Raw genomic sequence first — 18,910 nt, forward strand, 5'->3', positions numbered from 1 at the left:
GTATAATGGTTATGGTATTTCCCTTACAGACACAAAGTGCAGGGTTTGATTCTCACATGGAGTAATTAGCTAAGATTAAAGTAGTTCACAAGGGAAGTAAGCCTGGTACTAATCTATACACCTATGTATAGGTAGGCTTAGTGGTAAGAAAGAAGCACCTGTTTTCCAAACGATGATTATTTATTGTACAAGACCAAGGTCATTGCATTAATCTATTGTCTCTCCAAGTTAGATTTGCTGTTAGTGTTCCCTGTTTACTTGTTTTTATTTTTGCCTGTTGCACATGACATCACTTTGGAAATGCTAGCCTGAAGGCTTCCACTGGCAGCACTGTATGGAACAGGAGTTGACTCATTGCAGTATGCTACAGTTAACAATAGACATTGCAGTAAAAATAGCACACAGTGTGTTCATGCAGTTTACAATAGGTATTGTCATAAAACTGAACGCTGTATGTTCCTGTTGACCCAAGATATCCAGCTAGCTAAGTATTATAATGGAGGAAATTTAGTGTTAGAATATTACCTTGAAAAGCAAAATAACTTCATTTGGTGTAGCCAATATGAGAGCTTTTTGCAAGAGTATTAATTAATGTTAATATTAGCTTCAGCTATATAATTTTAAGGTATAAAAAATTATATCCTGCTAGCAATACATTGCTCTAAAACATATTTGTTCACAGCATGTTACATGGCAAAGCAGTTATTTCTGCCATGTGACAATTCATGCAGAAGAGGAGAAATTAATATTTAATATCAGCTAAGAAAATTAACAATTATTTATGGAGCTGTCTCATATTGCATGTTCCTATGTCTTTCAGACATGTTTGGGTAAACGTCAATACAAGTAATGCCGACGTGTATTTGTAAAATCCACATTCATTCTCAACAGCAAAATATACAGTTGATATTTTAGTTAGTTTTGGAATATACAGGAAAGGATTTGCAATGTTTTATTTTCTATTGAAAAAATAAAAGCTCTCACTGCTTCTGTACTTCTCTTTCTCTGTATAGAAGTCTCAGGATCACTAGATTTTGTGGAAGTTGCATTTTTACTTCTTGATAGAAATCACACATAAAAAGGGTTCCACAAAAATAAGGTAACTTGTTTTGCAATTAATGTGTTTCAGTGTATGATCTTGTTGAAGTGTCACTCCAACCCCAAATGGGGAAAATGGATTGTGGATGGATGGATGGGAAATCAGCCATCTCAGAATAAAATGTATGTCAACATAGTTATTGTGAATATTAAAACAAGTGTGCTTCATATTGCCTTTGTTAACAGGCTAAGGCTGGCAATCACAGAAACCTGGGCAGCACTGCAAAACATTCTGGCCAGATAACTCAAAATGCACTGCTGAACAGCAAAACAAGTCAGTCAGACATGTTATAAATAGAACTGAATCACATTACATAGTGATTTAGATGTTTACCAGCTGTTAACTTGAACCCTTCTAACAGCCAGTAGAGAAATCACCCTTTTAGCACTACGCAGTGTAGACATTGCTAGGCTCAAAATTATTTCTTTATGTAATTCTATGTATTGCTGACTACCAAATAGCTGAAGATCCCATGTTCTGCTAAAAAATGCACACAAACATAATTTTCAAACACTCTTTATAGTATATATGAGGTGGCTTGATAAATCTTCATATTAAATAAATGGGGCTGATGCCATACTTGCCTAAAATCTCACACTTTATTTTTCAGTTATAAGCATAGGTGGTGGGGGGAGGCTATCCCTAGATACTGGGTGACTAGGCACACAAATAGACACAGCATTCATACACATGTAGAAACACAAGTGTATAAAAGCAAGCCACCAGTACACACAAACTTCTCTCAGCATCTACAGATATACATAGATGCACATACATGTGTGTGCACACACAGGCATGGACACAAAGACATAGATATTTACAGTAACACGTGCATTTTAGTGAACACACACACGTGCACACAAACATATACACAGACATACTGAGACACAGACATAGACATTTACAGTCATACATGCACACTTACGTGAACACGCACATGCACCCACTGATACACACACACACACACACACACACACACACACACACACACACACACACACACACACACACACACACACACACACACACACACATAGGCAGCTTGTTTGGCCACCTGCAAAAATGCTTACAGTTTAATTTTTCATCCTTCTGGTATATTCGAGCACATCTTTAGCAATGTGGTTTGACAGTGTGTTGTGATTTAGGGTTTCTTTGTGGAACTAAATGGAAGCTATTTTGATGTATCACACAAACATCAAAGATTTATTGTTAAATGTGTAGTTATTTTATTTTTTTTTTTTTGTATTCTTTGCTGACTGGGTTAGTACCACCAGGCCAGTGGCCTCTTTTCAGGAAAGACTTTAGGTGACATTAATACTGCTAGTGGAAATTTGGCCAGGGCACTGGAGAATTTCTAGTACTATTTTTGATAGGTACAGTGGAATCTTATACATCTACCTGATCTACCACTGATTCAATCCAATGTGGCACTTGTTTAATATCCACCTGAAGGATGGCACACAGAGGAGTCCATCACTAAATGAATGTGACATTGGTTTAATATCCACCTGAAGGATGGCTAACAGAGGAGTCTATCACTAAACCAATGTTACACTGGTTTAATATCCATCCAAAGGGCGGCACACAGAGAAGTCCATCAATAAATGAATGTGACAATGGTTTAATATCCATCTGAAGGATGGCTAACAGAGGAGTCTATCACTAAACCAATGTTACACTGGTTTAATATCCATCCAAAGGGCAGCGCACAGAGAAGTCCATCAATAAATGAATGTGACAATGGTTTAATATCCATCCAAAGGGCGGCACACAGGGAAGTCCATCAATAAAAGAATGTGACAATGGTTTAATATCCATCCAAAGGGCAGCACACAGAGAAGTCCATCAATAAATGAATGTGACAATGGTTTAATATCCATCTGAAGGATGGCACACAGAGGAGTCCATCAGTAAATTAATGTGACATTGGTTTAATATCCACCTGAAGGATGGCACACAGAGGAGTCCATCACTAAATGAATGTGACATTGGTTTAATATCCACCTGAAGGATGGCACACAGAGGAGTCCATCACTAAACCAATATGATATTAGTTTAATATCCATCTGAAGGATGGCACACAGAAGAGTCCATCACTAAATGAATGCAACATTGGTTTAATATCCATCTGAAGGATGGCATACAGAGAAGTCAATCATTAAGCAAACAGAGGAAACCAATGTGATATTAGTTTAATATCCCTCTGAAGGATGGCATACAGAGGAGTCTATCACTCAACCAATGTGACCTTGGTTTAATAGCGACCTGAAGGATGGCACACAGAGGGGTCTATCACTCAAACACAATAAAGAGTTTCACCAGTTTATTCCATCCTGGTGCCTCTGCTACTCGTCTTCAAGGGATGAATTCACATATTAAATAGTAGCTAAATACAATTGCATCCAATTAACTTAATTACACTTAATAAATATTTAAAGTGGCTAGTGTCCTTATATTTAAACATCCCCTTACACAAGCTGAAAATTGTCCTAAATACAATCAACCTGGAACTGTGCACCCTAAAAATGAAGAATAACTTCCTGATTCAGACCCCTAAGATAAAAAGTACTAAAATTAAAAATAAATGTAGTCTCCAGCAGATTAAGTTTTCTGGTAAAATCCATACCGACCCCCACAATGGGTTGGGCCAAAACACTAAAAAATAGAGTCACCCTTCCCTGCATGAATCCTGCAGAAATGATCTGCCACAGGGCTAACAATATTAGCCATTCTAATGTCTGACAAATGTTCCAGAATTCTCATCCTGACCTTCCTCTTAGTTTTTCCAATATACCAACATGTATTCTCACATCCACAACCCAATATGTAAACCACCCCACAAGACTGACAGTTGAATCTCCCATGAGATTCAAATCTAACCCCATTGATCAAGGTGCCAGTTAAATTTTTAATCTTTCCATATAGACTGCACCTACCACCAGGAAATGATCCCACAGGTCTGTTAGCACCTGTGAGTTGTACATAGGGACGATTCAAAAGTCCCTTCAGGTTAGTAAAGGTCACACGTTTTGGCAATAATTTGCCCAAATTTTCATCCGTCATGACCATGGGCCATAAGTTAGACACTACCTTCTTCAAAATTTCAGAAAAAGGACTAAATCTAATACATAAAATAACTTATTGTTATTATTGTTATTACCATCCCCTTCCATTCATTCAAATCCCACCCTACGTTGTGTTATATCTCTGCCAACAACATGGTCGCCAAGATAATCCTGACTCGAGGACGCGCCTCTGTCAGGACCAGCAACCTCATCAAGCAGCCTCCTTAGCCAACATCAGAATTTCTTGAGAATAACCATGACCTGTCAATCCTTGTTCAACTTCACCCAAAAATCTGTCTTTACATTCTAAAGGTGACGTATTAAACCAAATTCTTCTAAATTTCCCATAGGGCAAAGCATGAATAAGATGGGGTGAATGCTTGCTAGATGCATGTAAAAAGTTGTTAGTAGTTTCTTTTCTATATGGAATATATTGAACATTATTATCTACATCCACAAAAAATCGGACATCCAAAAAGTCAATACTTTCCTGGGAAATGGAACAAATAAACCTCAAACCATGTGCATTTTGATTCAATATTTTCACAAATTTCATAAATTCAGCTTTGGGGCCCTTACAGACTAAATAAATCGTCTATATAGCATTTATAGAGGATAACATTCTCCATAAAACATTTCTGACTGTAAATAAACCATTTTTTCAAAATCCCCCATCTACAAAATAGCATATGATGGAGCAAACTGTGCCCCCATAGCTGTAGCCTGAATTTGTCAGGTAATACTCCTTATTAAAAGTGAAATGTGCATGTGTAAGACACAATTCTAACAGTTCTAAAACAAAAGCACTCCGTGGTCCTTCTCCCAAATACCCACTCACTGCCTCAAGACCCCTGCTGGAGACAATACAAGTACATAAAGAAGAAATATGCATGGAAGCCGAAAAATAATTCTCCTGCCAAAGAGCACAGTTCACAGATATTTTTGATATGTGCTGGAACAAATTTTAAATACTTCTTAAGTAAAGAATCTAACAGCACTCCTACATTTTCAAGATATGAACCAATGCCAGACATGATAGGTCTGCCCAGAGGTTTACTCAAATTTTTGTGACCTTCGGGATAGCATAAAAAAAGGATCACGTGGTTTACCAAAAAACTATTTTTTAACATTTTGTGCTGAAAAAAATCCCAATCGTTCTCCCTTTTCCAACAGTTCCAACAACTTACTATTAAATTCCAACAAAGGACTGTGGGTTAATTTTAAATAACTGGTATCGTCAGTGAGTAATTCAAAAACCATGTCCTGATATCCTTCTTTATTCATGATAACCCAATTTCCCCCTTGTATTACCTGCAAAAAATTACTGAATTAATTGTGACTATATAGTCAGTGAAACAAGTACATTCCTATTATATATCTGATCTCTGCAGTACTAAAGCAACTGATTAAAGAGTCCTCTATGATGAATGCCTATGCTTTAAAGGAATGAGTAAAATTTCTCAAAAACATAGAGAGCGAAAAACTCCCTTTTTCTTGTTTTATGCAGGACATAAACCCTCTAAGCTCCCCAAATGTACATACATATGCATATAGATATACATATACGTACACATATACATATACGTACAGGTTTACTATCAAAATCTCACACTTGCAACATGCGAATGTTCATATTTCTGACCCAAAATGTCAGAAATCAAATCTACGAACATAAACATGATCGAACGAGGTGTTTCAGGAAAGTCAACATCTCAGGAATGTCAACTTTACTGAAAATATTACACTTCCAGTCATTAGCAGCAAAAGTTTTTGCAGGGGTGCAAGCCTTCCTGCACCTCCCATGTGGGGGGCCTACACTCCCCACACCCCCTATTTCTTAAATATACAAACTTTGAGCTTGCACTACAGTGAAGGAAAGGGTACATTTCCTGATCCCCACTATAGAGCAATCTGCATTCAAAATGATGAATCCACAACAGCGAATGCTAGTGTGCATTCGCTGTTGTGAGTTCAACATTTGTTTTTCATTATTTTCAAATGTTGAACTAGGGTGTTCGGTGTTTCCAATTCAGATGTAGTTCAATCGCCCTTTTGATAGTAAACCTATACATACACACACACACACACACACACACACACACACACACACACATATATATATATATATATATATATATATATATATATATATATATATATATTTACTGACTCCATGGTTTTACTTACTTAAAGAATGGAGAAATCTCCCTAAAAGTGAATTATTGTCAACACACACTTAGACCTCACACTAGCAATGATTTCATATGAACAAATGTGTTCAGCTTATATTGTTTGTGTTGTTTTGTTTTTTTTTTTTTTCTGTGAGTTACTGAGTCTCATGGAATTTCTCCTTGAAATTGTACAAGGAAGCCACTTTTAAATGGTCAATAATATTAGCAAATTTGTGCTACTTCAAAATGACAGTTCCAAACTAAAGTCAAGGCTTCTTCCCACGTTATATCTGGTTCTTCTAATTTGATAACACATCACAGTCACATTTCTCATCATGTCCTCTTTCCATGAAAATGCCTTATAATAATTTGTCAGTGTCTTTAAAGAAAGCATCAATAATTAAATTTTTCAGTGATTCAGGTAGTTCTGCATACCAGATAAGTACAAGGTGGTAAACAAGTTACCCACATGGATGAAATACGAGCTTGTACGAGTTTAATTCAGGTGAAGATAAAATGGTACTAAACAAGTACTGAAAGCCCACATACTCCTCCCAACTCTTGATCGCAACATAATCATGTACTTGAGTACCCCTGCTATCCCATGGACTTAGACAACTACATACACATATTCACAAATACAATAAATACATACTGGTCTTCATTGTCCCATAATCAAGTCTAAAAGCTGTGTCATGTATCCCTCTAAATGCACATATACTGATGAATACTTATCAGTTTTTGTGCTACATGATGCTTGGTTAAAATTTCTCATGAAGGATGAGATTCACTTTCATATACAATTGCATAAACTCCTGGTCTATAACACCCGCAGAGATATATATATTTTTTTTAGTGCTACAACAATACTGAGTACAGCTATTCCTTTTTGTCCAATTGCTTCAAGCTTTCCCATAAGGCATAGGGAGTATGACATTTTAATGGAAATTGTGACTGCCGCACTTGCTCATACAATGTCTCATGGAATCGGATGTGCATAAAATTATGGGCTAGAGCAGATGAGTAGATAAAGATGACTGCCTTCATACACATGAATCCACATGTTCTGCACCCTGCTATAATGCACTGAAATGGGTCAAACAGAAGCACATTCATGAAAGTTGTATGCAGGACATATGTACTTCCTGCAGAAAAATGATTGGTACAGTCTAGGCCACATAGCTGCACTTTGTGTTAATCTGCACGCAAACCATAACAAGATAAATGTATCAGCATGTAACACAGAATCTATAGATCGTGTTTGTGTCATGCGTGCCCTAAAAAGAATGGGCATTGTCTCTTGTTATGCTGATAGCCAGGAGATGTGTTGGTGGACCTCTGCTCATACCTGGTGGTATAGTCAGAGTGGAGCCCTAAAACCTATACTTGCTGTATATACAGTGGCAGACATGCAGGCCTGCAATGTTAGCATACCTAACTGAGCTGCAGCACACTTGAAGGAAGAGCTCTTACAAAGATGCACAGTCTTTACATACCTTGACTGTCTGACACATTTAGGGAATAAGTAATAACATGGCAATTTCTTCAATACTGTATGGCAGACATCAGTATAGGTAGAAGGAAAACTGTGATATGATGATTCTGAGGTTCTTAAGAATGTTTTTGCACACTCCAGGGCTACTTAGAAATGTTTATGTTTATGAAGTTTATTAATGGGAGCTTTGAGTTCCTTAATGAGACAGTCCTACAATTTTGGAGTATTTTGTATATGAAATTTACATATTATGATAATTTTATTATTAGCTGCATAAAAAAGTTATCCATGTTTCTTAAAATTTGCCTACAAAATTAAGTCTGCTTATTCACAAAATATTGCACATAATAATCTGATATCCCATACCACAAACATTAAGCATCTACAGCAACTGCCCATATGTCATATTTTGCATGCTTTTTATTTTCCTTGTAGATTATTCCTGTTACTCCTCATGTATAATTCTACAAGTAGGTGAATAACCATAGAAAGTTAAACAGTATATAAGAGTGCTAACAAGTATGGGAGTTGCCTGAGACAGATGAGTAAGTTGGAAGACCAGTACTTCCACATTCAATAACTCTGAGTGCATCCAGCTACCCTTACAGGTAGAGACTAAAAACAGGAAACAATCCATTGAAAAGTTTGGTGTACCATTTACCACAACAGCATTTCTGGTATCAGCCCCACCTTACAGATACAGACAAGGAACAGGAAACAGATCATTGGAAAGTTTGGTATACCATTGACCACAACAGCATTTCAGGTATCAGCATCACCTTACAGCTAGAGACAAGGAACAGGAAACAGACCATCTGGAAGTTTGGTATATCATCTACCATAACAGCATTTCTGGTATCACCACCACCTTATGGGTAGATACAGGAAACCAACCATCAGGAAATTTGGTATACCATGTACCACAACAGCATTTCTGGCATCAGCATCTTCTTACAGGCAGGGACAAGAAACAGGAAACAGACCATGAGGAAGTTTGGTATACAACTGACCACAACAGCATTTCTTCTATCACACCTTCTTACAGGCAGAGACAAGAAACAGGACACAGACCATCAGGAAGTTTGGTATAGCACTGACCACAACAACATTTCTTGTATCAGACCTTCTTACAGGCAGAGACAAGAAACAGGAAACAGATCATCAGGAAGTTTGGTATAGCACTGACCACAACAGCATTTCTGGTATCAGCAGTTAGAGACAAGGAACAGGAAGCAGAGCATCAGGAAGTTTGATATACCATGTACCACAACAGCATTTCTGGCATCAGCACCTTCTTACAGGCAGAAACAAGAAACAAACCATCAGGAAGTTTTCTATACCACTGACCACAACAATATTTCTTGTATCAGACCTTCTTACAGGCAGAGACAAGAAACAGGAAACAGATCATCAGGAAGTTTGGTATAGCACTGACCACAACAGCATTTCTGGTATCAGCACCGCCTTACAGTTAGAGACAAGGAACAGGAAGCAGAGCATCAGGAAGTTTGATATACCATGTACCACAACAGCATTTCTGGCATCAGCACCTTCTTACAGGCAGAGACAAGAAACAAACCATCAGGAAGTTTTCTATACCACTGACCACAACAATATTTCTGGTATCAGCACCTTCTTACAGGCAGAGACAAGAAACAGGAAACAGACCATCAAGAAGTTTTGTATAGCACTGACCACAACAGTATCTCTGGTATCAGCACCACCTTACAAGTAGAGACAAGGAACAGGAAACAGACCATCAGGAAGTTTGGTATACCATTAACCACAACAGTATCTCTGGTATCAGCACCACCTTACAAGTAGAGACAAGGAACAGGAAACAGACCATCAGGAAGTTTGGTATACCATTAACCACAACAGCATTTCTGGTATCAGCACCGCCTTACAGTTAGAGACAAGGAACAGGAAGCAGAGCATCAGGAAGTTTGATATACCATGTACCACAACAGCATTTCTGGTATCCGAACCAGCTGAGCTGAGTAGTGCAGCACAATCAGCTGGTGGGATAGAAGTAATAAAAGACACATGCCCAGCCTTCTGTGCTTCACTAGGTGGTCCAGAACCAAGTTGGAAGGCAACTTCAAAGTGTGCCTTGCATTGGTGGGCATACTAATGAGGCTCTGAAACTTTCATCAGCACCCATAAAATAGGGAAAATGTTTGGGTTCAAACTGGCAAAGTATGCGAGTGCTTTCTCTTGGTACTTGCAATAGCACAGATGGACATCCATTACATTACATTTCTGTAGAGGCAACACAATCATGACCACACAACAGTGTAAGGCAAGAACTATATAGTACATAGTAGCAGCCAATTGCAGCATCTACAGAATAAGAAGTTAGATGCAGTCAGCATTATGGGAGTGGCAAAGATGGGTCTGGAATTATACAGACCATCCTGTGATGAAAACAGCTGTGCTATCTGTGTAACAGCTAACATTGTAGCATTAGGTTCATGTGAGGGGAAAATTCCAGGTGGCACCATCATCTTGAGAACACCAGTATGCCATCATGTTGTGGTGGGTGACCACAGCTTATGATGTCATTCCTCTCATGTATGAAGGAGATGCTTCTGCTTACACAGTGCATTGTGTAGTCACTGTGTTCCTAAAATGGACAAGTGGCAGTTTGCCCGTCTACAGCCATAGGCGTCCAGAGAAATATAGATTGCACCTCTGAACTACATGTTAATATGTATGTCCCTCTCACATTCTCTGCATTCTTATTTACCAGTCATCTATCTTGGAGTAATAACCACAGTGATTTGATAGGTGCCATTATCTACTTCAATGTCCACTCTGTGCATCAACCTGTGTAATACTTATGTATAAATACTCTTCTAATGTTCCCTGCCTGTTAGTATATTTGGGAGGGATTGATGCATAATGGGTTATCTAGGCACATTTCTCAAGGCTGTATCATAGAATGCTGTCTCAGTTGTGCCATAGCCCAGCTATTTATTTGTGCTGTATGATGCTTTGCAATTTGTATGTTGGTCTCTGCCTGTCAGTGGGCTGAGAATATCTTTTGGTCCAAGCACTTTTTGTTTTATTTAGTGATAAGCAACTGAGTGTTATATACATGCAGTTTATTTCAGTTTGAGTACATTTATTCTCTGCACTTCTGAAAAAAAAAACTGTTTCTTTCAAAATGCATTTGCTTATAAATTGAATATTTTTTTTCTGTTTTTACAACACAAACTGTCAAACATGTGACATTATTTTTATGTTTATTAGTTGCAAAAATGTCCACATTCTCACATCTACACATTTCTTTCCTGTGATCCATTATTAACCTTTTAACATGTTTTGCTTTTTAACAACAAAAAGCATCAGAATTCCATCAGGGTAAACAATTCTGTCTGTGCATCAGACATGAATTCAGTTTTAATTTGTAAGTGTGTATATTACTACAATCCAGAGTGAAGCTTTTATGGATGCAAAATCTAAAGTTAACATAATGAACGTTCTTGTGACTTCTGGTTGCAAGTTTACATAACAAACCATCTGAGAAGAAACTCTATTTGAAAGCTATTTTAAGAATGGCAAAAGTATTAAACAAGATATTTATTGCTTTACTCTCCATTTAGTCTAATAAATATAAGTCAGAAGTGGGCTTGATAAATAGATGCAGTTGATGTGCAATGATGGTGAGAGAAGGCACCTACAGACTATAATACAACTGTCAAGTTAGCACTAACAGTGTTACTGAATGTAGATGTTATAATTGAGCTTTTATGGGATAGTGAACGTACCCTACTTTTCATGTGTAATGCATATGATTTGGAAGCAACTTACTGACTTCATACACTGAATAGACTATGACAATCACAGCCATGCTGATTAATCCAAACGTAATGTATGTTAGCAATATGAATAGATTATGACAATCACAGCCATACTATTTAATGCAAACATAATGTATATTAGCACTATGACGCCTGTAGTAGAAGTTATATGGTAGGAAATGTGAAAATGCAATGTGTCTCTCACCTGCTTTCAGATAACATAGCAGCGCCATCCCTGTGAATCAAATGCTTAATAAAAGTGGGTACAAGAATACCACCAATGGGTTTTATATAGTAAAAGGTGGAGGAGCCATTTTGTGGCATTAAACTTGTCTTTGTATAGAAAGGCTGGCACATTAAATGTGGGATGGTCTGCTCTCAGATATGAACATGACAGTGCTTAGCTGAGGAAGAATTGCCCATTTCAGTGAAAACATGAGTCAGTGCTTACATAAATACCGCTTTCTTTTTGCTATTCTGTTACCAGGCATAACATGGTGTACTATCACACAAAAAATGACAGTACATTAGTAAAACATAAAGCTGTATTATATTAAATTGATAGGCACTGTAGAATAGATCATTCCTCCCACAGAGCAAACTGTTGCACTACAATCAGCTTTTCATTTGTTAGTCATCATGCTTCAATTATCTTCCTGCTCAGTAAAAAGGATCACTCAAAGAATTATCACTCTTTCCCTTGCACCCATGAGAAGTATTTATATGATCCAGTTTGTCAAAGAAAATTATCCAGTAGTGCCTTAGCTCAGATTATTTCACAGATGCACACTGATTCCTAAGATTTTCTCTATCTGCTTCTATCCAGTACAATTTGTCAGTCTCTGTTCTCCTGAAAAAATATGTAGCACTTTGTTTGTTTTGTTAATTAATTTACTTAAGATTTTCCATTAGAAAAATATAGTAACAGTAGTAATAATAGTAGACTTAGTAGTAGAAACAGTAGTAGTAAAAGCTATATTAGTGCTAGTACTAGTACAAACATGGTAGTGAATGCATTAACATCAACAGTGGGAGTAGCAGTAGTGGATGCAGTAGCAGGGATAATAGTAGTATTAGTGAAGTGAATAGCAGTATTAGTAATACTAGCAGAAGTAGCAGCAATAGTTCTATTAGATGTAGTAGTTTTAGTAGAAATAATAGAAATAAGCAGTAGTAGATAAAATTGTATGATTAATGGAAATAGCAGTTGTAGCAACAGTAGTGGCAGTGGATAATGTAGTCATAGTAATGGTAGTAAAAGTAGAAGGAGAAGGAGAAGGATGAATAATACAATCAGTGGGAATAGCACCAGCAGCAGAAGTAGTAGTGATGTACTATTATTAATAGCAGACATAATGATAATAGTAGTGGTGGCAGCAGCAGTGCATGTAGATGAGTTATAGTAGGAATAGTAAAAGCAGCAGTAATAGTGGATGTACCAGCATTAGTAGTGAGACTAGTAGTAGCAGTGAATACAGTAGCATTAATAGTACTAAGAATATCATCAGTATTGTAGAACTATCTGTTGAAGCAGTAGGTAGTAGAACTATTTGTGGTTGCAGTAGCAGCAGCAGTTGTATTAAAACTAGTTGTGGTAGCAGTAACAGCAGCTGCAGTAGTATTAGAAGCAATTGTGGTGGCATTAAGATCAACACCAGCCATAGTAGTAGTAGTAGAAGTAGTTGTGGTAGCAATAGTGGCAGCAGTTGTAGTTGTAGGTGAACTAATTGTTTTAGCAGTAACAGCAGCATCAGCAGTATTAGTAGAACTAGTTGTGGTATTAGAAGCAGTGACAGCATTGTTAGTAGTAGAACTAGTTGTGGTAGCAGAAGCAGTAGTAGTAGTAGTATTAGTTATTTTAGCAGAAGCAGTACCAGCATTATTAGTGGTGGAACTAGTTGTAGTAGCAGTTGCAGTAGTAGTAGTAGTACTAGTTGTGATAGCAGAAACAGTAGCAGTATTAGTAGTAGAACTAGTTGTAGTAGCAGAAGCAGTAGCAGCATTAGTTGTAGTAAAACTAGTTGTGGTACCAGTAGCATTAGCAGTAATACTAGTTGTGATAGCAGAAGCAGTAGCAGCATTATTAGTAGTAGAACTAGTTGTGATAGCAGAAGCAGAAGCAGCATTAGTAGTAGCAAAACTAGTTGTGGTGGTAGTATCAGCAGTAGGAGTAGAACTAGTTGCAGTAGTAGAAGCAATAGCATCAGCAGTAGTAGAACTAGTTGTGATAGCAAAAGAAGTAGCAGCATTAGTAGTAGTAGAACTAGTTGTGCAGGAGCAGAAGCAGCATTAGTTGTGGTAGTAGTAGTAGTAGTAGTAGAACTAGTTGTGGCAGTAGAAGCCATATCAGCAGCAGAACTAGTTGTGATAGCAGAAGCAGTAGCAACATTAGTAGTAGTAGAGGTAGTTGTGGTAACAAAAGCAGCAACATCATTAGTAGTAGAAGAACCAGTTGTGGTAGCAGTAGCAGCAGTAATATTAGTAGAATTAATAGTGGCAGCAGTAGCAGCATTAGTAGCACTAGCACTAGTTGTGATAGCAGAAGTATTAGCAGCAGTAGTAGTAGTAGTAGTAGTAGTAGAACTAGTTGTGGTAGCAGTAGCACCACCAATAGTAGTGGTAGTAGAACTACTTTTGGTAGCAGAAACAGTAGCAGCATTAGTATGGCTGAAATTTCAAGACTAACAAGTATGCAATATTTTGATATGTCTTGTTTTGCTTTTATATTATTATTATTATTATTATTATTATTATTATTATTATTATTATTACTAGAACTTTCTCTATTCAGCCTGCTCTCTTCTTTATTCACTATAATTTCATTCTAAGCAATCCTTTTTCAATGAATTTAGGAAATACAATATCTATGGATAAAATTTAGGAACCCTGATTTTATGACAGTTGTGAATATATTGTTCCTTCAAATGCTGACAAGTGACAACAGAATTTCATCACAAATCCTGCATTTCACAGATTTTACTATGTAATGTATTTATTTTTATGATCTATTTTGTATTAAGGACGGCAGATCTTACAAATGGCTGAGAGAGAAAGAGTGTGTGTGTGTGTGTGTGTGTGTGTGTGTGTGTGTGTGTGTGTGTGTGTGTGTGTGTGTGTGTGTGTGTGTGTATACGTACATAATCAAGTGTACATGGAGATGTAATCAATTTCTTTTATAATATATTCCATGTATGTATTTATGCAGTCAGTTTAGATTATAAATGTTTTGGTCTGTATACTTAGGTAATAAAACCTGCTCCTTACCTTAGCACTAATTAATAATGTAGGTTTCTTACAGAACGGTGTGAGACTTAAACAAGTAACTTGCTTTGGCTATCAGCGCTATTGATTTTTACTTTTTGTTTTCTTAGCACAGAAACTCTTTTTCACTGTTTTGGTCTTAATTTTAGGAGAATTATACTCTGAAAGAGTTATGTGCTACCTGAACCTGCTATTAATTCATATTACTAAAATTTAGGAATACCTACCTATATCTGATAACTCTTCATATTTTGATTAGCAGAGCATGGAATGTATGAATTCAAACAATGCAGTGTGCTCTTGTTATTTTTCTGTCACATGAACATACTTCTGAAAATTACAATACTTGTTTAGAAGATATAATGATAACAAAGAAAAACAAAGCCTGAGAATATCTAACGTCCATGAAATCACCAGTGTAAGCACTCCCATTATGGCCTCTCATTTACCAAAACATGCATTAGCTGAATCTCCTTAAATGCAGACTTAAAAGAACCTTGTCACATAAATAATGAATACAAATTTTCATGGACAACACCTAGTCATTAAAGTTGAACATATAAAGTGAGTCATTTACTATCACGGGGGCACTAAATTAAGGAATAAAGAGAAAGTCAGCCAACATGAAACATTACAGTAAATTTTGAGTAAGAATAATTGGGTTTATTTAGTACAACAATAAATGCATGATTACTTGAAAACAAATTTAGTCTTCTTTTCTGTCTCATAGTAGAACATGAGTTCTACCGAGAAATGACAGCTGCTGCCCTTGGGTAATATTTCCAATTTTGTGTCACAGATTTTTCAACAACTTGCTAGCACAAACATCATAGCACTAATCCAGACTTGCCAATGCCCCGGTCATTGGCTGACCTATAGCTTTAAGGGATGTGGTGACTGAAAGACATTAATTTGGAATACTTACGGTCATTGCACAAAGGTCCGCTGAAGGAAGTCATGCTGCAGTCACAGGTGAATCCGTCCCATTGTTGCAAACAGACTCCTTGATTTGCACAGGAGTCTTCTTGGCATGTTGTGCTTGGGCCTGCAATACAATACAAAGAAATTATTTTGCTTTCTTTTGGATTACATTGTTATATATAATAGGAAATGTAAGTAACATATTGTACAATATTTCCCACAGATTATATGATGCTGTACTAAATAAGATGATACATTTGCTGAAGGGTGAAATAGTAGCACAGTAAACAGATAGGAATTCAAAAGTACTTACCCTCAGGAAACACTGCTTGTCCATTTCAATTACATACCGTTGTATGGTACAATCAGATATGGTATAATTAATTATTCAACACCGGCACAATACAAAATAAAAAAGAAAGAAAGGAAGGAAGGATAGTAAGATGTACACAAACTTTACCATTTAATTAGCAACATAGTACTTTTTACAGTGATAACATTGTAGCATATTTTTGGGGATTTTTTTTTTTATTTGTTTGTTTGTTTTTTGTTTTGTTTTTTGGTGAAAGTACCATAGTCAGCAAACACAGTCCCTGCATGTAAGGCAACTGCCATGTCTCAAAATGCAATATGAAAAAAATGATGACCAGTAGACAGTGGTTTACTAACAAAAAATATAACCCTTTATTATGCCATAAAGCACATAAAAAGGCAAAAAGTCAACAATCCACAATCCAAACCGGTTTTGGCTCTAATATCAAGCCTTCATCAGTGAAAAAAAGAAGAAAAAAGGAACCAAAAAACATCCTGCCTTATAAAGGAAAATCATGTCCATCATCATTAAAACCAGTTGGGACAACTACAGATGCTCAATCAGACCAGGGGGAAACAAGCCACCCAAATTAATAATCCATCTTTTCTCCAACGTATTAAGCATGTCATGCCAACCAGAAAGTTTTGTTCTGTTGCCATGAATTTTATCAATGATAGTAAACTTAAAATTAGCATTAGAATGTTTCAGTGTATGTTTATATAAAGCATTATTGGCACGTTGGTGCCTAATATCAGATAAATGCTCTGCAATCCTAAACTTAACAGGCCTAGATGTCTGCCCACGTAAAATGCAGAACAGCTACATGTAACTAGGTAAATAACCCAATCAGACTGGCAATTAACAAAAACAGAGATGTTATAAACCATACCGGTATTACGGCTGCTGAAACACTTAGTTTTATTGATCTTAACACAGTATACACAGTGGCCACAAGGGAAGCAACCATTAAGATGATCACCTAATAATGTTCTCTGAATATTTACCCCCAAGGGATAATGCCCCTTCTTGTAATGATTGAAAAGGGCACCAAGGTTCCTACCTTTCCTAAAAGAGAATTGACACTTATGACCAAAAAAAGTAGACAATCGCTCATCAGCCAGGAGAATATGCCAATTGCAATGAACACTATTAATAAGTCTAGAAGTATTTCGACCATAAGTAGTGATTAAACGTAATACCGAATTATTATTGGAATCAACCTTATTATAATTCAGCAATTGTTCCCGCTGTATAGAATCAACCGAATTCCTAGCAGACAAAATCTGCCTCAATTTGTAGCCCCTGTGAATGAACTTTGTAGTAAGATCATCCCAATATGTCAGATAAGAAGAATCATCTGAACAGATGTGTTTTACCCTCATATACTGAGACTTAGGTATGTTCCAGCATATGTGAGGTAGATGACAGCTGGTGGCATGGAGGTAGGAGTTATATTGGGGGAATTTCCGATGAACTACAGTTTTAAGGGTATTATCAGGATTCTTGGTAACCAACACATCCAAGAAAATAATTTCATCTTTACTGTAGTTGACTGTGAAATGAATTCCCCACTTGTTTTCATTAAGATAATTAACAAACTCCTGAAGATACACAGAATCCGACCTCCAAACCAACCAGTAATCATCCAAATAATGCCTCCATATGTCCTTGTCCTGCAGAAAAATTTTATTGTTTGAATCGTAAATTAATTGTTGTTCTAAATAAGCCATAAATAGATCAGCATATATAGGGGCAAAAGAAGCCCCCATAGCTGTTCCTCTGATCTGTAAATAGATAGTGTCACGATACAAAAAAAATTTTTCATCAGGACATGCTCAGTCAACCCAAGTAAAAAGGTATTGAAACTTGGTGGATATAATTCAGAAAAATCCAACCAGTATTTCAAAGCCTCAATACAGGCTCGATGGCGGATGTTCATATATAATGATGATACATCAAGTATACACAATAACCAATCAGGTTCCAGTTGTGAATCAGAAACAATCTGTAGGAATTCGGTTGTATCCTGAATCCTGGATCTGATGAGTGAGAGCAAAGGTTTTAAATATTTGGTCAAATACTAAGACAAAGGTTCAGTTAATGAACCACGACCAGACACAATAGCCCTCCCTGACGGATTGTCCAAATTTGTATATACTTTAGGCAAAAAGTAAATATATGGTAGGACAGGATCAGAGGTAGTCAATTTTTGTCTGATAAACTGGGAGATAATGCCTTCCTCCTCAGCTGACAATAAAAAAATTGTCAATTTGTTTTTTGTAGGAGGCAGTAGGATCAAAAGGTAAAAGGGTATAATAACAAACATTAGATAACTGTCTCAGTGCTTCCCTATTATATTTGGCCCAATCCTGTACAACCACTCCTCCACCTTTGTCAGCCGCCAAGATTACCAGTTCATGGTTGGAAACCAACTCTTGGATACAATCAGATTCAGTCTTTGAGACATTATTATGACCTACTTGATGTTCCCTAACATCAAAGTGTATGTCCCTAAGGACACAAGCAGCACATTAGGGTTCATAGATGGCGAAAAAGTGAATTTGTGATAGCGAAATTCATTATGTGAACTGGTGGTAGTCTTATCCTGAAAGAAAAGTCTTAAATTCAAAAGCCTGCAAAAAGAAAGAATATCATTGGCAAAATTATCCTCTGGAATAAAAAAAAAACAGGCATAAAAGAAAGTCCTTTATTAAGTATTTCAATATGTGTTAGTGATAAAGTATGAAAGAAATGCTAAGCACATTGCAGTTGTTTACTT

At 36.8% G+C, this 18,910-nt stretch overlaps 1 protein-coding gene across 14 annotated transcripts in view; it reads right to left on the reverse strand.

Annotated features, from left to right (window-relative positions):
- The window catches only part of NRXN1 (neurexin 1), a 4,168,553-nt gene that overhangs the window by 1,295,083 nt on the left and 2,854,560 nt on the right, over positions 1-18,910 (reverse strand). For all 14 annotated transcript variants that reach the window (XM_044054788.1, XM_044054802.1, XM_044054867.1 and 11 more), the window contains one exon: positions 15,823-15,942. In XM_044054788.1, the coding sequence (XP_043910723.1) occupies positions 15,823-15,942 (120 nt within the window). The remainder of the gene's footprint in view (positions 1-15,822; positions 15,943-18,910) is intronic.

Source organism: Protopterus annectens, chromosome 1.part2 (assembly GCF_019279795.1).
Source record: "Protopterus annectens isolate FY-2018-M chromosome 1.part2, PAN1.0, whole genome shotgun sequence".
NCBI classification, from domain to species: Eukaryota; Metazoa; Chordata; order Ceratodontiformes; family Protopteridae; genus Protopterus; species Protopterus annectens.